Source organism: Xiphias gladius, chromosome 24, assembly GCF_016859285.1.
Source record: "Xiphias gladius isolate SHS-SW01 ecotype Sanya breed wild chromosome 24, ASM1685928v1, whole genome shotgun sequence".
Classification (NCBI taxonomy): Eukaryota; Metazoa; Chordata; class Actinopteri; order Istiophoriformes; family Xiphiidae; genus Xiphias; species Xiphias gladius.
In genome coordinates this window covers 11,517,887-11,539,895 of record NC_053423.1, presented here as the reverse complement: position 1 = coordinate 11,539,895, position 22,009 = coordinate 11,517,887, and the positions used below count along the sequence as shown (strand labels likewise).

General features: G+C 42.0%; 2 protein-coding genes across 4 annotated transcripts in view; one reads left to right on the top strand and one right to left on the bottom strand.

Moving 5' to 3' along the window:
- The window catches only part of dync1li1 (dynein, cytoplasmic 1, light intermediate chain 1), a 9,932-nt gene extending 9,224 nt beyond the window's left edge, over positions 1-708 (bottom strand). The window contains exon 1 of one of the 2 annotated variants that reach the window (XM_040121433.1): positions 452-708. The gene's annotated coding sequence lies outside the window, so the exon portion shown is untranslated. The remainder of the gene's footprint in view (positions 1-451) is intronic. The other variant, XM_040121434.1, reaches the window with a different exon arrangement.
- The window catches only part of cpne4b (copine IVb), a 23,229-nt gene extending 1,220 nt beyond the window's left edge, over positions 1-22,009 (top strand). The window contains exons 1-16 of one of the 2 annotated variants that reach the window (XM_040121431.1): positions 878-1,286; positions 5,584-5,774; positions 8,830-9,009; positions 11,635-11,706; positions 11,990-12,064; positions 12,654-12,737; positions 12,845-12,934; positions 14,657-14,755; positions 15,558-15,644; positions 16,292-16,351; positions 16,539-16,672; positions 16,979-17,033; positions 17,258-17,309; positions 17,894-18,027; positions 18,453-18,689; positions 21,849-22,009. In XM_040121431.1, coding sequence (XP_039977365.1) covers positions 5,604-5,774; positions 8,830-9,009; positions 11,635-11,706; positions 11,990-12,064; positions 12,654-12,737; positions 12,845-12,934; positions 14,657-14,755; positions 15,558-15,644; positions 16,292-16,351; positions 16,539-16,672; positions 16,979-17,033; positions 17,258-17,309; positions 17,894-18,027; positions 18,453-18,689; positions 21,849-21,980 — 1,662 coding nt within the window. In that variant the 5' untranslated portion in view covers positions 878-1,286; positions 5,584-5,603 and the 3' untranslated portion in view covers positions 21,981-22,009. Of the gene's footprint in view, positions 1-877; positions 1,287-5,583; positions 5,775-8,829; positions 9,010-11,634; positions 11,707-11,989; positions 12,065-12,653; positions 12,738-12,844; positions 12,935-14,656; positions 14,756-15,557; positions 15,645-16,291; positions 16,352-16,538; positions 16,673-16,978; positions 17,034-17,257; positions 17,310-17,893; positions 18,028-18,452; positions 18,690-21,848 lie in introns of those variants that run through there. The other variant, XM_040121432.1, reaches the window with a different exon arrangement.

The window sequence follows — 22,009 nt, the reverse complement described above, 5'->3', positions numbered from 1 at the left end:
TGAGCGAAATAGTCTAATAGTTCAAAGCCAAGGTTATTATAACATTTATGGGCCATCATAACATATTTTGCTATGCTTGTCCTGGCCTTTTTTTTTTTTTATCAGAATAGATTATAAGGATAAACGGGCTTTTCAAAAGAGCCACGCAAATCCGTTTCAAACAAAATATACTCTTTAATACGTAATGCCTTTATTTGTGAATACTATGGCACCGGGCATGAGCCTACAGGATCGAGATAAACCCTTAATACCATGTAAGAATTGGATGCGCTTCAAATGAACTACTCCATGCATAGGCTACATTATAGGTTGAGAAAAAGAGCGAGAGGAATATTGATTTTAGACCAGGTTAGTCAAGATAATTAAATGACACAAGTAAAAAGAAAAAAAGTTAATCGATCCAAAAGAAATGCAGCCCTTTAAGAGATCGATTACAGTTAAATACACTAACTTAGTTTTGAGTAAGTCTGTGAACATTCAGTACATGTACCACAAAACCAAACGATAAAACAATCGATCAACATTTATTTGCGTAGCGCATAAGTGCAATTCCAAGTACTTTAGAGGTGACTGATAAGCTGCTAATGAGCCAGAACAAATTTAAACTGTAAAACAACCGGAAACCAATGTTCACTAAATAGCAATTAGAAAAAGTGGAATAAGGTTTCACTGCTGTTTGAATCGTTGTCATTTCTTCTGAAGCAATGACTCTAGTGGGCACAGCGTGGACTTCAAATGTGTCGCCAAGTGGTCTCAGGTGTGCGGTCATCGCTTATTATAAAACTGCTCGTGCGCGTGGCAGCCAATCCAAAGCTGAGAACCGGAAAATCCGTTTTATAAGTGCCAGCTCACGATAACAACCACGAGGTGGCGCTGGCACGCCGTGCTCCGGGGCCGCTGGTCCCTGGGCACGGTGCGCTCTCTGCGGCCCCCGATGGAGCCAACGGATTACAAACTCCAGCGAAGTGGCGCACCGTCCTCCTCCTCCCCATCCTTCACCCCAGAGTAAAAACCGGCGCGCGGAGCGCATCCTCACCGTACTCGCCCCGCGGGAATTGGCTTGAAATCAGCTCTTTTCTCTCGGCTGTCAGAGCCAAGCCGGCCGAGCTCTGCAGTGTAGGGGATTGAGAGAAAAAAAAAAAAAAGAGAGAGAAAAAAAACAACATATAGACAGAGAGAGTGAGGCGAGAGAGATGGGTCCGGAGGCGGTTAGTTGTCCGTGATTGTCAAGTGAACGGCGTTGAAGTTCTTCGGCTCCGCTCGGATCTTTTCTGCAGGTCGTTGAGGTGAGTTTGCTCTCCGCAGGAGAGAGGAGCAGCCCGAGTGGTGCATGTCTTACCCGGCGCAGGAGAGATGTATAGGCTATTCCGAATATGTTTCTATAGTGTCTTGTAAACGATAGATATGTGATGGCATCTGGTTTTCATGAACTCACACAGGAGTAAGCGGTAGGCCAGCGGCTCCGTGTTCATTGTTTAACAGCTTGTGTTACTAACTGGCTTTATTAACTCTTCTGTAGAATAAGACAGACAGACCACAAACATATTCCTTTTATTACCAGGCATCAACATATTATTCTACGGTAATCCACGGGGACTTGAGAGATTCTTTGTTTGAGAGAATACTGGAAACCACATAGTAGGTTTCTCTTAGACAGCCTCTGCTTTAATTTGATTTTTCTGGAGGGCCATAAGACAAGATAAGCCCTATGAGAGGATGAGATCCGCTTCATTTCTCTGTCCCTCTCTCTTCCCCTCTCTCCCCTCTGCTTCACTCACTCTCACTTGCCTGCCTTTCTCCGGTTCTTTCTCTCACTCCATCTCTCTAATCCCCCCCCTCTTGCAACCCCTGTCCCCTCACTCTCACTGGTTCTCTGTCAGCTCTAATAACGCTGTGCGTTCGCCACACCAGGCTGCCTGGCTTCTGATACTCTGTATTATCTCAGACCCAGCCTCCTCCCATGTGCACGCTCTTTCAGCTGAGCAAATTGCGGTCACCTGTCATGATTAATATTCCATATAGGATTGCATAATATGCCATGTAGTTCTTCAGCTTATGGTGCCTGTACTGTGGGTAGATAGCAATGTTGCTCCTCTTTGTCTGATAATCAATATGTGACCGGGCAATTACAGTGTACTTGAGTGTCCTGTGGCTGAATCATTGATGTCACATCTGTCATAGTCACTCTACACGCGTGCACATGTGAAGGTGAAGGAACATACACACACGTGCACACACACACACACACACACACACACACACACACACACACACACACACACACACACACACACACACACACACACAGTCAAGGATCATGGCAATTGAGCTCTGAGCCATGATTGATTGTTACAGTGTGGAGAATAAAAGCTGAGGAGCCTTGGAATGATTTTAAGATCTCTTACACAGCCCTGCAATCAATCATTTCTATTTTGGATTTTGTTTGAGCCTTATTTTGGCAATCAGCCATCCGTCCTGAAATTTGCATTCTTCCGTTGGTGATTGTTGCTCCTATAAACAGTAATATGGTGAAACACTGCAGTTTTCATATGTTTTGTCAAATGTTTGAAATGTGCCCGCTTATTCTATAATTTATATATTGGTACAGTATGAGAGGGGGGGCAAAATTAAGTCTGAATAGGGACCCTAATACTTAAACCCTTGTCACAATGCATTTGGATTAGTATTGCAGTAGATAAGTATCAAAATAAACCGGTTGTCAACTTTGGCAAAACCACAGTTTGGGATTTTTGAACCCCAAGAAGCTATTGCAAGATCCTGTGACCTGAAGTGTGATATGAAAATTCGTTGTCACCTCTGGCAGTGTGCAACACTTGTGACAGCGGATGCTTTCCTGTATTGTAAAAGGCAGATTCTGCACACAGCTCTTACACAGTAGCTCTGGCTGTAGAAATCTTCCACATCCTCCATCATTATCAGTGTCATCTGCTGTCAACCGGAACAGACAGGCATCTGCGGTCTTCCGCACACACTCACACGCACACACACAAAGACAGGCAGTAATGTACGACCATGCGTGGGGGCACAAACGGAAACACAGCTAACTACATGCCACCCACACACAGGTCTGTTTTATGTCACACACCTGCCCTGTGGTTCTGTCCGCATTCGTTTGTCCGTATACAGGCCATTAAGCGTGCTCAGCTAAAAATAATCATCACCAGCCAACATACACATGGAACATGAATTATGGAAGATCGCAAGAGAGAAAGAAAGACAGAGAAAGAGAAAGAGAGACATTCAGGTCAGAGTCAGACCCAGTTCCAAGAGCTTTTCTCCCTAAGGATGATGCTACTAGACCGCTGCATGAATATTCAGTTTGCACCATGCATCTAGCACATCTGACCTGCCGTTATCCTTTAGCTTTGACTAACTGGACCTGAGGCTACCCAAGGTTCCAGCCCAGTACTTCTTGTACATTGTGGGCAGGGAAATTGGATCCATGTATTTTGAGATGAATTATACAAGCAAAGGCAATGTTTTCAATGTAATAGTAATACATTTACAGCTTGGTTTAAGTGAGTGTCAACTTGATCCAGCCTTAGAAATTGTAGTTTTTGATTAAAGAGCATGTGTTGGGAGGCTGTTACTATTGCTGAATTTACTACGGTAGTGTAACATGGTATTTTTTACATTGAAATAATATTTGACATTTAAGGAAATAAACCGATAGCAACCGAAATAGACCGAACTCTTAGTCATCCCGGCCAATCAATCTCTCCATCAGAATATCAACATCAAAATTGCCTCTTCAGACAGAGAAAACGTGGGTGTGATGTTTGATGACCGGCTATCCTTCTCTACCCATGTTGCATCTGTCTCCCAGTTGTGTTGCTCTGCACTATACAGCATAAGAAAAATCGGGCCTTACCTGACTGAGTACGCCACCCAACTCTTGGTACAGGTAATGGTTATCTCTCAGCTCAACTACTGCCATGTCCATCTAGCGGGCCTCCCTTCATGCAAAGTGAAACCCTTAATGATGGTCCAGAATGTGGCGGCGCGTCAGGTTTTTGAACAGCCTAAAAGGGCACGTCACTCCGCTGCTCATTGACTTAACACTGGCTACCCAGAATCGAAATCGAGTCACTAATGCCTGCCTACAGAGGACCTCTGGGTATGCGCCCATCTACTTGAACTCAGTCATAAAGGCTTATGCTCCTTCTCGGCCGATGCATTCCTCCAAGGAATGTCGTCTGGCATTGCCATCCCTCCACAGAAGGCAATCACACCAAACTGTTCCCGTTTGTGGTTCCCCGATGGTGGCATGAGCTACCAAATGTCATCAGAACAGGGCGTCCCTCTCTATCTTCAAGAATCTCTTCTGATAGCACCTCCTCTCCTAACACCTCTAAAACCCTAACATGCCTTACTAGCACTTACCGTGCACTTACTGAGCACTTCTTTACCTGATCTTCTTGCACTTTGTCTTATTGAACAGATTTAGTACTTAGTACTCAGTTCAAGGTCCTCTACTGTTCTGAAGCTTTAGTTTTTTCCCCTAACTTTAGATAAAAGCGTCTGTCAAATGAGTAAATGTAAATGTAAATGTACTTCTGGATGATTAGACTTCTTTTTTAGATTGGAGGTGGGTGGTTAAATGCTTGGAATTACATGAGGTCGTAAGAGCCCATGCGCTATTAAAATAAGTTATTCCACTCAAACAGGTGCAACAAAACTAAAAGGAGAGCGAGGAAGGTGTCAATTAAGCTGAGTCTGCACATGCCCACACAGTCCTGAGAAGAGGTCTAATTAAGCAGAATAATTGGAAACATCTATGTGGGTAGCTGATGGTTGCGTAGGGCCATTAAGATCAAGAGAGTTATCCCTTTTCACCTATTAAATAATATTGCCATGTCTATGTGATATTAAAATATTACAAGCTCCTATGAGATGCGTACAACCAACACATTTCCTCACTTTAAACTGACATGTCATGTAGTTTAATACTTGATTGAATTACCTAGACTTTAGGTGACGTTGGAGTACAAGAAAACTCACCTTGAAAAAAATGACTTTATTGAGTTAATCGGTCATTTTCTTGCAAGCTTTAGTGTAAATGTCTTATCATGGGAAAATGCCTATGTTGCAGTGATTAGATGCTTGACAGTATTCTATTCAGGGACTATGAACACTATACACTCTGGAAACCTGAGGAGAAACCTGGCGATTGACTGGTTACATAGCAGAGCTCACTGTATGTATGTGTTAGTATTTGCATATTTGTGTTAATCTGTATAGAGTATGTGCACATACATCCAAATGAATTAACGTTTGTAAGTGCGTAATTGTGGTTGTTTATGTTTACACTGTGAAGTATGTGTGTGTTTGTGTGTATCTGGGCACCTTGTCTTATATTCAGTGGCTTGAGAGTCCTGACCTTGAAGAGTTTGAGTGTCATCTGCTTAGTCAGGGCCACTGCATCTGCTCGTGTCAAAGCAAACAACAGTTCAAATGAACTGCAATGCATTGGATTTTTTTTTACTGCATCTATCTATCTATCTATCTACATCTGCGTCACAGTCTCCAAACTAACCCCATCTTTTCTCCCTCTCCTTTCAGTGCGTGATTGTGTGTTCAGCATGAGTAACATCTATGAGTCTGCAGAGGCCACGCTGGGCTTCATCAGCTCTCCGTGCCTGACCAAAGTGGAGCTGAGAGTGGCCTGCCGGGGGATCTCGGACCGCGACGCCCTCTCCAAACCTGACCCTTGCGTGGTGCTGAAGATGCAGTCGCACGGGCAGTGGTTTGAGGTAATGGCGTGAAATGAGGGGGGAAGAGTTGCACTGTGTAAATGTGTCTCCAGTTGAGAGAGACTGTTTCATAACCAGAAGATGAAGGTGTAATGGCAATATCAGTGAGGGTGATCATTGTTCTGAAGTGTCCTTGCGCACAACACTCATTTAGTCATTGAATGAGACTTTGAATAAGAGCACCAGGTGCTTGTGTGTGCATGCTTTCATAGACTTTTTTTGCTGTGGGAGTGTGGGATTGGCATTGATTGATTTTTGTAAATTTCCAACAGTCCCTCTGGTCCTTCGACAATGCTGAGTTGATGTCACTTTTATAGCCTATAAACTGGCCTTTCATAAACTTACAATTTACATTAGAATTCTGTTGTGGTCTTGGATCAAAACAAGTCCAACAAATGTATCAGCTGATTAAAAAAAACCCCACAATTTTCATTTTGTAAAAATCAACTACTACAAAGTCTTCGAGGTGGCTTTATTGTAGCCTTTCAACATTTTTTTTCGTACTCTACAATTTGTCCATGCCCGATGTACCAGTCAGATAGAAAAGTTAAGTTTCTTCACTTGCTGTGAAGTTGCTGTTGCAGATGATTCCTTATAAATTCCTCTGCAGACAACACTTGAAACTGTTCAAGCACATCATTGAGTTCATGTTTGACTTAATTATTATGTCTAATCAAGGACCCGAGCTATCATGCAGAGTTGTGATTGTGTCGCTAACCTTCTCACACTAAATTGTGGGCTATGTTTGGTTCTTATAAATTATGGATGCTAATTGTCACGGAAGAAAACAGAAATCCTAACTTTTGCAGATTGGTGCGCAGATTGTATCTATTTATCCAAAGGCTCTTTTCAACTTGACATGGAAAGTGTGCTGCTATCGTTTCCCTGCCCATCTCAGCTCTTCGGCACAAGTTGTCTGACCCAATCATTTTAAAATTGAAAATAATGGGAGCACTAAATTACTTTCCCTTGAATCATGGAGATTTTTATTGTAGACAATAAAGGGTTTCAAATGGATTGAGACAATATCTTTCTAGAATAGAGTGTTAAGCATTAGAAAATTAACAATAAATGGAAAACTGGTGTTGTTCTCTGCTAGTTAGTGTTCCACCACCTCTCTTTTTACCTCCAAGACCCAGCTCCTTTTTCAGAGACTTCAGATGGAATCTCCTATTTTTGAAGCAGCTTATTCCCGTTGAAGCCGCACCGGTGGCAGTAACACGTGTATTAACATAACACAGCCTGAGGGAGGAGATAAATCTAGAGGAATTTAAGGAGGAAATGTTTTTTCGTCTGCCTCCATTTCTCTTTCCCTTATCTATGGGAAAGTAAGACATATGCTGAGTGCACTGCCTTCCTTTTGAATATGTAGATACACTCCCACGCATGCATGCACATCCTCACACATTCTGTGCTACAGTGATCCACTATTACAGACGTGCAAACATATATGTTCACACGTCGCTGAGGCACAAAGGCTACACTATACAACACAACGCAACACATGCAAGCAAACACACACACACACACACATTGTATTTCTACAGGGGCTCAAGATCAAGTGCTCAGAAAGTAGTGCAGCATTATTCTGTCTTTGGAGAAAAAGCTACTTTGTACAGCATGCTGGTGTGTGTGTGTGTGTGTGTGTGTGTGTGTGTGTGTGTGTGTGTGTGTGTGTGTGTGTGTGTTAGAGAGAGAGCGTGAGAGAGAATTTGTGTGTATGTGTTACATTAAGCCCCCCTGTGGGAGTGGGGGAACGGAAAAATGTTATCACTGTCCATCAGATTCTCACAGTCTCTTAATTGGATAATTGTTTGAGAGAGAGTGATCAAAACCGCTGGGTGTATGTGTGTGCGCGACTGATTGTGTGTTTATTTGTTCATGACTCTTTTTGCTTTAATGAGATGGCGGCCTATTGAGGTAAGTGTCAGAGAAAGGCGAAATCTGTTAGTGTTTGTGTGTGCGTCAAATCTGCTGGTGTGCCGTTCGCTTTTGTCCCTGTATGTGCGTGTGTGTGTGTGTGTGCCAAAGGGTTATCAACAATAAAAGGGACCCAGCCATTGCTGTTAGTGTTGCATAGATTTTGTTGGCAGCCCTGAGATAGACTTTTGTTTGGCTTTCTATTTCTTTCTGTGTCAGGCAGTAAGAGAGAAGAAAATGTGAGATCAATGTTACAACTATAGTCGCTTCTCATTTTAGTCAAACAGCTTGTGTGATTTTTAGCCATCAAGGAAAATCCATAATCCTAGTTCTCAAGTTGATAAGTGTAAACAGTGTGATAATGGCTACTTGTGGTAATTGCTGCATTGCTGAAAAGTCTGCTGAGTGTCCAAATCAATGCACAGTACCAGTGTGTCGGCTGATGTTGAATGAAATCTTCATTCTTCTGTCCACTTCGGAAAGACCATAAAAACTCGATTTTGAAGTGAAACTGCCAACATAAATATAGCCGTTTTAGGAAACACTAGTTTCTCATAGTCAGACCTTGCCAATGCAAAAAATATAAAAAAAATTATATAAAAATATTATAAGTCTATATAACATAAGAAAAATAGTAGGTTTTTATTGTTTGTTATTAGATTTTCTGACCAATACATAATTGGCAATAAAAAACAGTGATAAAAAGTAAATAAATAAATAAATAGTTTGTCAACAAATATATGTCCGCATAAAACATTCATTAATTTATTTTTAAGTGGACTATAAAAGGAATAAAACTGACTGATTCATACAGACGTGAACAATGAAACCATTTTAAAAGAGAAATGAATGTCCAAATTCACAAATCAATTTAAAAATGTAGGTTTTAAAGAAGAAATTAACAGGGGTTTCATTTTCAATATGCATTTCCACCCAACAGCACTTTTTTTAATTTACCAACTCAATTACAATTTAGCCCTCTGGGTTCTTCACAGATCTTGTTTCATATCATTAATTGTGTATCTTTATTTGCAAGAAATACTAGTCTCTCTGTGTTTCTCAGAGGGGTTAACCTGCAGCTGTTTGTGTGTGTCAATGCACACCTGCCTTTGTGCGTGTGTGTGTTTGTTTGCAGGTGGACCGTACAGAGGTGATCCGTAGCAGCAGCAGCCCCGTCTTCTCCAAGATCTTCCTGGTTGATTACTACTTTGAGGAGGTCCAGAGGCTCCGCTTTGAACTTCACGACATCAGCTCTGGCAACAACGGCCTCCGTGACGCTGACTTCCTGGGATCCATGGAGTGCACCTTAGGACAGGTCAGTGCTTTTTCCTACTGGTCAGTGCATTGCAGTCTTTTGTGTAAACATTTATTGTAATCAAATTCAATCCAGATTTGACATGTTACACCGTGTGCTATTTCTCTCCCTCCACTGTATACTATTCTATAAAACAAATCTCGGAGAAGTCAGGTTTATATGATTGAATATGAAACGGCATGTTAGGTAGGTCACTGCACAAGCTAAGTGGTGTGGTCATTTATGGTCCTCGTGCAACCACATGTAAGAGGGAGTTCAGAACCAGAAGTGCGTACGATGTGAGCATACTTCCACGGGTGAATGCATGACAGGAGTGCATTTAGGTGCATCAGTGTGGTGTACTTGCAAACAGCAAATTGCATTGAACCAGTATATCACAAATAGTAGGTGTTATGCTTACCAGTGTACAGCACGCCAGTCCGTGTCAGACCTATGCATGGGTGAATGTAGCCTGCGCGCTTTGAGTGTGAGAATTACAGACTGGAGTATATAATCCTTTGGAAAGTTCATTGAGCTTGTTGAGATATTAAACCTTATGTAACAGGTAACGTGTACTTTAAGTAGGGTGAGAGAGCAACTTTAAGATTAGCAAGGCCGGCTTTAATCGTGGATGGAATCCTAATGTGATCTTTTCACTTGAGATAGGCTACTGTTACTATCTGCATTTACAATGTATTTTCTCTGTCCTTGAGTCCTTAGCTCCTTAAAACCCCAAGCGTGTGTTACACTATGTTTTCAAAGCATTTATGTGCATATGCTAATACATACGGCCTTGTTGCTCACTAAATGGTGTTGCTGCCCCTCTTAATGATGTAGTTGTAATCAATATTTAAAGATTTGCTTTATTTACATGCTTTACTTAGTATCCAATAGCCTTTAAAATGTTGGAATTGGAATTGCAGTAAAACTCATTAACAAGTTGAGTAAGTTGATTTCAGGGAATTACCACCTAATGTCATATTGAACGGAAGGACATAGGCTTCCCATAGCTTTAAGATCCAGTCTGCCATGGAGGGGAATGCAAATGTTTGTTTCCACCAAAATCGCCTTCTCATTGTCAGAGACGTTATCAGCAACATAAAGCTGCTGGATTTACAATAGTTGGGAGAACTGAGATAATTGACGTGGAAGAGGAGGATTTTGAAGGCGAGAGCCAGAGAGGTTTACTGAAAAGGGAATAACATTCTGCCAACATTTAGTCTGGGTGTGAACAACAACATTCTGGATGCTGCTGCCAATCCAGGGCTTTGTTAAGAAAAAGACAGCATTATATCAGTGCAATCGGAAAGCACCAGAGGAGTGTGTGAGGATTTCAGAAAGTGATAGTATCTTTTAATAGAAGTCCGTTTAGTGAAATTTGAGACAGACAGCAGAACATTCTGTGCAGAGATTAAGTGTTATATACTTCCCTTTGTTGCACGACTGTGTTAAATTTGGATCTTTTTTTTCCATGTCCAGTGACAAACAGCAGAGAATGATCATCTATCTCTGCAGTTCCCCTTAGCTCTAGAGTGTATTTTAGAGTCTTTCAGCTCAGTAATTTGATTTTGCCTCCTGCAACTTTACTGATTTGGTGCACTCTCTTTCAGCGAAAAAGTTCCAGATACCCATTGTGCAATACCTGCCCAGCACCAAACAGAAGACAGACAAAGTTTGCAACTAGCAAGTGAACATATCAGAGCATTCAGCAGCTGAAGAGCCAGACTTATTCTCAAGAGATGGTGAAGACCAAAAAGAGTCAATAAGGAGAGTTAATATTGAATTTACATTTTCCAGGTGGACATAGACATGACTCCAAATTAATGATAATATTTCGCTGTATGAGCTGGATGTGTGTATAGGCAACCTTTTGGTGACAAGTTTGTCATATCTACTTAAAAGGTGATACTAAGTCAATGTTGTGTTCACAGCTCGCTTCTAGTGCCCTCAAGTGGCCAAGAAATCAGTTATTGCATTTTTAAATGAAGTTGTAGGTAAGCAACAGTTTCTCTCTCCTCCATGCAATTATATTTGGTTTCAAAATGAGTTATATCTAAATCTTCCAAAACCAATTTTCATATCAAAGCTGAACACAAAAAACACACTCGTACCTATAATTACAGCCAAGCTTCCACTCATGGATATTCTTCATGCAAAGTAAGATACACATCTAGCCTTTTGAAAAAGTGTATGTGTAGACATTCCAGTAAGTAGCCCCCAATGCCATACACCTGTGTATCACGTTAGCCTTTTGGATGTTAACAACAAATCAAATGTCTCCCTGTAATTAGAAAAGTGTTCCTCACTCTGCAGCTTCCAGGTGCTTTTTAGTTTTTAGTTTTGGATCTCACCAACCTCCCACTGTAAATGTGAGCAGTCACTCGCAGCACAAAATTGTAAATGGCAAAGAGAGTGCCAGATTTCACTGGAGATCAAACCAGGGATACAACGTTGGAGGAAATCACATTTGACAGATAGTGAAAAAGGTGACTCCGCCATGCTGCTTTATGTCCACTGGGTGTGTAAGCAGGCAGTTGTAACATTGTTAAGGCCGGGTTGACACTAACAGGACAAGCTGTCCCTCTGAGGGGAAACGCTGGAAGATGTGAGCTGATTTTGTGGATTCTGTGTTTCTGTTTGTTCCAGATCGTCTCACAGAGGAAACTGACCAAAGCTCTACTCAAACAGGGAAACACTGCTGGAAAGTCTTCCATAATGGTATGACACTATATCCAAAGTCTCACACACACACACACACACACACACACACACACACACACACACACACACACACACACACACGTGCACGCAAATCACACACGTACCACCTCTTGCACTCAGACACTCTGAAGATAATTAATTTGATGATGTTGCCTTTTCAGTGTGTTCTGTTCCTCATTTCCATCTCATTTTCTCTCACCTCCCTCTTCTACCCCCCTGTCTGTTTCTCTTTCTCTGCCTCCCCGTCTTCCTCATTTCTTTCTCCTCCCCCTCTGCAAAGGTGACAGCAGAGGAATTGTCTGGTAATGACGATTATGTTGAGCTCTCCTTCAGTGCTCGTAAGCTAGATGACAAGGTTTGTGCAACTTGTGTGTGCGCTTTCGAAAATGTTGAAAATTTGTGGTTTTCTTCAGATATGAGAGGAATTAATATTTAGTTTGTGTGTGTGCTGTCAGGCATGTGTGTGTGTGTAAGTATGTGGCTGGGGTGGAGGAGGGGTTGGCTATGGGATTTGGTGATGAAGCAACTCACATACAATGCACAGAGGCACAATCTGGCATTGGAGGAGGCCTGCTGAGATAGGTGGGCACTCCATCCCCCAATAACCCCCTCCTAGCTCAACCACCGCACTACACACACAGATAACTATATTAATTTTCAGCTTCCACTCGCTCGCACACACGCATGGCCACGGATGACTAATCCAAACAAGTTGTGCCTTAGGGAAAAGATGGAAGAAAGCAGGGGAGGGGTGGATAAATGTGAGAGGACAGGAAGGGGATGGGTGGAGGAAAAAAGGAAGAAAGGGATAAAAAAAAAGGTGAAATAATGAATCTGTTTGTGTTGAATATATGATTGATGTGTTGAATTGTATGAATGACGGCTTGTGATCAAAGGCAGCTCTGAGGCAATGCCTTCCTTACGTGCGTTATTTCCCTCTGAAGGATTTCTTCAGCAAATCAGACCCTTTCCTGGAGATTTTTAGAATAAATGATGATGGGACTGAGTCACTCGTGCACAGAACTGAGGTAATTTCAAGCACACAGAAACACGCATTTAAATGTGGTCGACTACTTCAGTTCTGCGATTAACAATCGCTGTGATGTTTTTGTCTGTTCGTACTGTATGTGCGCAGACGGTCATGAACAACCTGAGCCCAGTTTGGAAATCCTTCAAAGTTTCCTTGAACTCACTCTGCAGCGGTGATCATGATAGGGAGCTAAAGGTGAGTCTTTCATTTAACCTTAAGTGTAATCTGCAACAATCTAAGTGGTGCAAATCGTTGGCTTCATTATTTAAGCTCCCCCAGTGAGACACAGTGCAGATTTAGGGGGCCGAGGCCAAACAGCACCCAAAGGCCTGCAGGTGTTTCTTTGCAAGATGTTTTTCTTTTTGTGCAGTATACATATGATGAGATATGTGCCTCAGACATCTCCTACCATTTTCATCTCTGAGACAGGAGTTGAGCTCAGGTCATGTGCTGCCTTTCCTGATGCCAGTGTGTTACTTAAAGAGCCAGACGCATGTGAAAGAGCTCAGTGGTCGTCCTCAACTCTCACCTTTTCTTGTCAGAATAGATCTGTGCGTGCGTGCGCGCGCATGTATGTGCACACGTGCGAAAGTGGTGGCCGCATATCAGCTGCAAACAGTTATTCTTTCCATGAATAAACATGAGCTTGTTCATTAAATATTCAGAGGTGTCTTAACTCGGCATGGCTCCTGACAGCAGGAGAAAGGGCTCACACACACACATACACACAAACACGCACACGCGCACACACACACACACACACACACACACACACACACACATGCACGCCATCGGCTATGGTTTCCAGGGCTACCTGTTTGAAGCATCAGAGCTATAGTGAGAAATGGTGGGGCAGAGATTTCTATTCAGAACAGTGCTTCCTTTTCACTAGGCTCTTAACTGACCAATGCATAAATGCATAAACCCTGCTCTGCAGTGTCTGTCTTTCTTCTCCTTTGTATTTCTCCTTATGCGTTTCTCCACCTCTCTACTCTTCTTTCTGTCCCTCTGTTTGTCTCGCTCTCTCTCCATCCAACAGTTAGTATTCAGTGAATGGAACGGAGGTTCTTCATTTTTTCATTACTCTCTCGCACAGCTCTCAGCAACTTGAAGTGGGAGCAGGGTTGCAAAAGCGAGCGTTCGCTGCCTCGGCCACAGAAATTACTGGCAAAAACACAGACACGTATTCAGTCCACAAATGATCACACACACACACACAGACAAAAAAGGCATACACGCTTCAGGTGCAGGCACTTAGAGGCTTAAGTGGGAGGCAGGAAATAAGAGGATTACTGCTGGTCGTTGCTTTTAATCAAGCATCGGCGGATTTTTTCTGATCACTAGTTGTTGAGGTGACCTCAGGCATGAAGGTCACAAAGCCCTACAACAAAATGACTCATTCACATCAATTAAATTTGTGTTAAAGGTAGAAGCATTTTTCTCTGTGTGTGTTAGCATGTGTCTCTATTGACCAACTTCGTTATAATTGATTGTACAAACTGCAGGACAGCCCCGAAATTGGTATTGCGGAGATTGGTGTGTCTCCTTTTGAAATTATAGGATTGTTTCTTTGTGATGTGCTAAGCCTTGGCCCGCTGACCATTGCATTTCACCAGTGATTGAGGCCATTTATCTTGTCTAGTAGCTTCTTTGAGAGAAACAAACTATTGCGCCTTAACACACACACACACATACACACACAAAAAGCTGTCTCTTAAGCTGCGTCCCTCTCAGCATCCTCAGATTAATATTTCACCGCTCCGTTGCCCCCCCACCAACACCACCTTATCAATCATTCAGCATGGCATTTCCCTGCATGCCTGCGAGTGTGCGTGGTTAGGTGACAGTGTTGCAGCTGTGTTCGAACCAGATTAATGTGCACGCTTGTGTGTGCTTGTCTCTTTGTGTCTGTTCCAGTGCACAGTTTGGGACTGGGACTCTAATGGTAAACATGACTTTATTGGGGAGTTTCAGACCACATTTAAGGAGATGAGGGCGGAGCAGGAGGGAAAACAGGTGACCACATAAACACACAAACTTGTGTATATAATCAAGCCACATGACTGAAAAGCACACTGCACTCTCACTCCTTATCACAAATTTATTTACATGGACAGTTGGATATTCATCAGGTATTAATGTGTAAAAATAGTTACATTATAGACCACGAGGCTTTATGGTGACAGGTGTGGTTCTTCATCACCTAGTGTGATAAACATCTCAAAATGATTATCCATTCAAGAAGTATACATTGAAGACTCAATCCAAACCCCAGTCAGTCCCAAAAAAAAACATTTTCCCTATTTCACATGACAAAAAGCACTAGCAACGTATTCCTCCTGAATATTTCCACACGTACAGAATGCATCATATTTTTCTGTTAACATACACTGACACGTGTATGTTATGGTCAAGGTTATGGACAGCTGTCAACCAGAAACTATATAATAAATAAATCTTGGTTTACAGGAGATGTTTTATTTCACATATTTATTTCATGTTCAGACCTCTTGGCATCTAAGTTTGAAGGCTAAAGTTGTTTTTCCTCTCTGAAATGCCTCCAGGTTACTTTGGTCCTGGCTGCAAATAAAAGCCTCTGTGTTTGACTAGACTGCCTTTTAAAGCCCTCTGTGTTTTCCAAACATTGTCCATATTGGAAATAAATTTGTGTTTGGAGTCAGTGTGCAGGCTTTACTCTGGGACCGTTAGCCTTGTGCCTTTGGTAATGTATGCATGTAAATTATGCTCCTTTCATACTCAAACCACACCCACAGTTGCACCACCAACATTAACATACTTTGTGTGTATGTTTGCCTAGATTCAATGGGAGTGCATCAACCCTAAATACCAGATGAAGAAGAAGAATTACAGAAACTCCGGTGTTGTCATGCTCAACCACTGTAAGGTGAAGAGATGCAAATTCAGTCTCATATTCTTCTTCTTTCTGCAGTCTATCTCTGTTTGTGTTTTCTGTGAAGTCTGCAACGATTATTATCCGTACTAATTTATCTGTCAGTTATTTATATTATAATAGTTATTATTGTATTATTGTTGTTTATTCTGTAAAATGTCATATGTTAATGAGAAATGCCCATCACACATTTCCCATAACTGAGAGTGAGGTCTTCAAATTGCATGTTTTGTCCGACCAACAGTCCAGAATCTAAAGATATTCAATTTACAATGACAGCAACACAGGAAAGCTGCAAACCCTCATATATGAGAAGCTGGAACCAGGCAATATTTGGCATACTTGCTTGATAAATGATGATTCATCAGTTACCCACATTGTTTTTCATTAATTTATCATGATCGGCTAATCAATTAATAAGCGAAATATCTCAGCAATAATTTCGAGCAACAGTCTACAGAAAGCTTTTCCTACTTTGAAAGGAGTTTTGTCCCTTCTGCCATGGCAGCACTAAATATAACTTCCTGCTGAACACACACTGTGGCAACAACTTCCTCTCTTGGACAATAAAGACTATATATCTTCTCATACCCAGTGAATAATCATGGTGTGGCCTAAATTTCAATATTTCTCTTCAACAGATCATCAAAATGTATTCCTTCTTGGATTACATCATGGGAGGCTGCCAAATTCAGTTCACAGTACGTTTTGTCTCATATAATCTCCTTAATATTTACAGCAGTATTTCAATGTCTGCCCATGTCCACTCATGCTATGTGAGTGTTTACATATACTGTGTGTGTGTGTGTGTGTGTGTGTGTGTGTGTGTGTGTGTGTGTGTGTGTGTGTGTGTGTGTGTGTGTGTGTGTGTGTGTGTTTCTGTCCCAGGTGGCAATAGACTTCACAGCATCCAATGGGGATCCCAGAAACAGCTGCTCCCTCCACTACATCCACCCCTATCAGCCCAATGAGTACCTCAAAGCACTGGTGGCTGTAGGGGAGATCTGCCAAGACTATGACAGGTAGACACCACTCCATCAGTCATCCTTTAGCTAATGCTAACACACACACACACACACACACACACACACACACACACACACACACACACACACACACACACACACACACACATTCAAGTACATACACACACTAGATTTTCCCTCTGAGGACCAAATCCTTTGATGAAAGTCTGCATAAAGGGATTTCTACGTGCTTATCATGTAAAGTGTCTCATAAATCTCAAACCTTTTGTCCATTACTTGTCCTTCCCTCTGTACCTTCACTCCATCTTTTTCAATGAATCAGCGGTCTCTCTCTTTCTCCAGTGATAAAATGTTCCCGGCATTTGGCTTTGGAGCACTGATACCACCTGACTTCAAGGTTGGACATTTTTGATGTCTGAAAGTGTGTGTTTGCAGTAGCAGGGGCAGTTCTGGCTAGTTTAGATTTTGATTTGAGATCTCTTTTGGAGATACAGTTTGCTTTTGATCAACATGAAAGGAAAATGCATCTGTCAACCTCTAAATTGGACTGTGCATGTTGTGTTGAGCGTTTGGTTTGCCGTGGCAGTAAAAGGCCCTGTGTTCTCTCTGCTCCACATGAAGGTTTCACACGATTTCGCTGTGAACTTTGATGAGGACAATCCTGAATGTGCTGGTGAGCTTGCACACAAGCACACAAACACACTTTACTTACACAGACTTCAGAACTCACAGAAACGTTCACAGACACATTCATTCTTCACAGGACCAAAATAGTCCTACAGTATCACTGCTGCATGCTTCTCATTTCTCCCTCACTGTTAGTCCCATATTTCTCCCTCTATATCCATCCCCACCCTCTGTTTCTTCCTCTCGCACATACAAATACACTCAGGCATGCACAATCAAATGCAGCCAGGAGATTTGACACTGTGCTGCAGGATGTATTTCAGACTCTAAGATACAGAGAAAAACAACACTTATCTGTATGTGTGAAATGGGCTTCTTCGCTCTTCTTCCCACATAGCTGCATTCCCGCCGCGAAGGTGTGTGTCTGTCATCTCTTGTTTGTGTGGACTATAAGGGAATGCCCAGTAACCTTGGAGTGCAACCACATATGCAGAATCTGATTTATTTTAGCAAATACTTTTGCAAGTACAAAAAGTTTGACTTGGCGAGGTCACCATAGTGTAATATACAAATAGATAGACAGGAAGACAAAAAAAACAAGCACCAAGTGAACCTGTAGGTGTGTTGCAGGGATCCAAGGCGTGGTGGAGGCCTACCAGAATTGCCTCCCTAAGATCCAGCTGTATGGTCCCACCAACATTGCCCCAATCATCCAGAAAGTGGCCTCGTCTGCCTCCGAGGAGATGCACACCAAAGAGGCCATGGTGAGAGAGAGAATGAGAAAGATTTCAAAAGAAAAGTCTGGATCATTTTGTTCCTGTTGTTGTGACTGTTGGTTTTTGCACTGGCTGCGCAGGGAGACGAAAGAAAGATAAATAGCAATGAAAAGACAAAAAAGTGGGACATCAGAGGTGGTAAAAGATAGCACAAAGAAAAGCAAATAGGGGTGAAATGAAAAGAGGGGGGACGTGTTTAATATTAATTTAATTCCAGTCATAAGTTTTAGAGCACAAATTCCTCTCTGTCTTAATGCCTCCTGCTTCTCTCTGGCGCTCTAGTGGATTAGAATGAGTTTTATTCAGGTTAGTCCCTAACAAGAAGCCCCTTTTAAAACATAAAATTCAGAGAACATTTATTCATCCTTTCTGCCCACCCCCACCCCACCCCCCCACCCCCCAACCCCCACCAGGAGTATTTCATCCTGCTGATCCTAACAGACGGCGTCATCACCGACATGGCGGACACACGCGAGGCCATTGTGCACGCCTCCCACCTGCCCATGTCCGTCATCATCGTTGGTGTGGGCAACGCAGACTTCACAGACATGCAGATACTGGACGGGGATGACGGGATCCTGCGTTCACCCAAGGGCGAGCCCGTCCTCCGCGACATCGTCCAGTTCGTCCCCTTCAAGGACTTCAAACACGTGGGTGGCAGTGGGGAAAAAGGATGGAGGGTGGGGGGTAGAAGTCTTGAATTTCTGGAAAAATAAAGAGCTTTGACAAATGCATTCCAGTCAGAAAATGTAATTCTCCAGGAAATGTCAAGACATGTACAAATTAGGCACTACATAAGAATGCAGCAGAATGGGTTTTATAATGAATTTTTGCAATAGATGCTATTGTTCAGCTATTTTTTGTATTTTGTGAGGCTATTTCCTCACAGCCAGCATAATTATAGTAGATACCAGACTGTTTGCAACATTAAAGAGCATACATGTTACATGTTAGGAGTATCTATGGAGGCATACCTAGTAATGAAAGAGGAAATTTCCCATCAGGGCCACGATGTAAAAAAAAAGGCTTTGGCTATTCATGTTTCATCACTGGCTCAGTAATAAAAGCCCCCAAATGAAGACAAACAAACAAACTGCAGCTACTGTGCCTCAATCTGCGGCAGGCTGAACAGCCAAGGTGCTGGGATTAGGTCTAATAAATTTACCAAATGGATAACACAGATAAAATATAATCCACTTCATTTAAAGTGAGACTATGTAACTTTTGAAAGAAGAAATAACACAAGCCTCCCCTTACAAATGAAGCGAAGAATTCAGAAGTAATGAAATTAACTATTGCTCAATCCAGTACACTCAGGAGTTTTGCTGCAACACCCGAACATGGTCTGGTACGACCAGTAGCTGATGGTGGTGTAACGTTAGCAAACTTTTTAGAGATATTGCAATACTAACTGATAATATTGGGATAGTTTGCTGACTTTATGACTCTTCTCTACTTGTGCTTTTGTTACGTTATGTTTTCGCACTTTCTGTCATCCTGTAATGGCCACTTGAGGCCACATTTGCTGCTGTTCAGCAAAAGTTACATAGGACAGCTCCAAATGGAAAAAGTACACAGTTGTAACCTACCGACTAACTAACTACTACATTATATATATATATATATATAATTTGATGGCAAATGAATATCACCATAAACTGCTGTAACTCTGGTCGTCCTCGGGGTAGACATGCAGCTGCATTTAAAAAGTTCCACCTCAACAGGAGCTGTGTGTGTGTGTGTGTGTGTGTGTGTGTGTGTGTGTGTGTGTGTGTGTGTGTGTGTGTGTGTGTGTGTGTGTGTGTGTGTGTGTGTGTGTGTGTGTGTGTGTGTGTATGTAAGTATTGGGTGGGTGGAAAGAAGTGCTGTATTCAGGGGGTAATGAATGTGAGCGTGTGGGCGTAATGTGCTTGGTGTGCTCATCAAAACACATCTACACACTGCGCACATGTGTGTCTCTGGTGGCATTAATTTTGCCAGGCTTTGACAGAGTCTGTTTGGCTGGGTCTGTTATGGTGAGTTTGGTCTGTGACAGGTTGAGAAATAATCCCAGCAAAACAGAAAGAGAAGGAGAGAAGGGAAGATCTTGGCATATAGGAGGAAGGACTACTATAGTATACCCAAAAGTACATAGATAAAGAGACAGGTAGAGAGGAGAAGTGAAGAATAAATCTGGAGGGACAGAAGAGGGAGAAGTAGAGAGACAGCCCCGGTGGTGGTGGTTGTGTTGGAGGGAGGTCAACAGGAGACCAGAGCTAAAGACAAAAGGGAGTGATGGAGGGTGTGACAGAGGTGGAGAGGTGATTTTCTGCTCTGTCGTTTCTTTTCAGAAGGGATTAGCAGGACGGAGCTGCTGTGTGACAGGCAGAGCGGGGAATAACAGGAAGATATGAGCGGAGGGGAGAGAGCAGAAGGGAGGTTGGAAATGGGGGGGGGGGGGTTAGGTGGGTGCACTATGATGATGCATTGTCTCGGGGAATTATGTGAGACGGAGTATGACAGACTCTCAGACTTTAAGGATTCTGTAGTGTGTCCAGTGCAGTAACATACTGTGTGTGTGCGTAAAGTGAAGTGGCTGACATGTGCGTGCGTGCGTAATTATGTTTGTGTGTTCATGTCTGCATTGGAAGAAGGGTTTTTTTCTTTTTTCCAACATATCTAAATGTTTTAAATAAATAATTCACTAATTAGTCTGTACATTCTTCATTACGCCTACAGTCCTTTGATAAAATAAAACTTTTTGCTTACTTAATTTATAACATTGATTTACTATCTAAGTATAATCACATCACTGCTGCCAGGTGACGATCTTTCAGTCTTGTTTGTGCAAAATGTCACGTTTTTATGAACTAACAAAACCTGCCTTGGTTTGGGCCTAAGAACAATGCATTCTTGAAATCATCCTATGGATTTTGAGAGAAAAAAAAAAACAGGAGAAAAGTCATATACAAACACGTAGAGGTAATAACGGTCACAATCTTAAACCACTCACCAAATCCCTTCCCTTAACCCGAAAACTCATCTAAACTTTCATTAAAATCTGGAGGACATAATCTGAAAACAATAACAACATAATCAAACCTCAGATGAGATTATTATGACATTTATCTATCTTTAACTAGAATAAACTGCAAGGCCAGAATGGTCTCAATTTTATAAGATGCATCTTGTTGACAAATGGCTCGGATTAATAACATCAAGGAAAGTGGTTATCCACTGGGTTTTTGTAACTGAATATGGCGGTTTCCAATATAAACCGTAATTTTTTTGGCTGCTGTAGTTCCTTCCAGGAAAATGCACCTTTTCCATGGATATGTTGAAAGGGTTTTTTGAGTCTTAACTTATCACAGACCTTTGTCAGCACACCAAAACTTGAGTTACAATAAAATAAAAAATAAAATAAAAAAATCCATCAATCAAATAGTAACAAACACCACTGGATATTTTAGATGAACTCATACATGATAAACTGCGCAAATGAATAATGTATATTTGTTTTTGCATAGTGTAAAGAGCGAGCCTTCGTGCTTTTCTGAATAGACTGGGTTTGATGCATTTTTTTTTTTGATGCATTGATGCATTGTATTTGGAAACCAAGCTATAGTACTAGAGGACAAAAAGGTGAAAGCAGGGATGTTTTGAGGTCGTCAAATGAGCTTGTCTGATTACTTCACTCTCACTGGTCTAGACCATTGACAGCATCAGGCTCAACAATAGATGCAGGCATCCTAGAATCACGCATGGCCGGTGATGTGTGTGTATTTGTGACCTCTCTCCTCCTCCTTCTCTGTCTGTATCTGTATTTCCAGGCCTCCCCAGCTGCCCTGGCTAAGAGTGTTTTGGCAGAAGTCCCTAACCAGGTGGTGGATTATTACAACGCTAAAGGCATCAAACCCAAGTGTATGTCAGACTATGAGTCCACAAGAACCTTCAGCCCCTGACAATGGACTATATGCACACATACACTCAA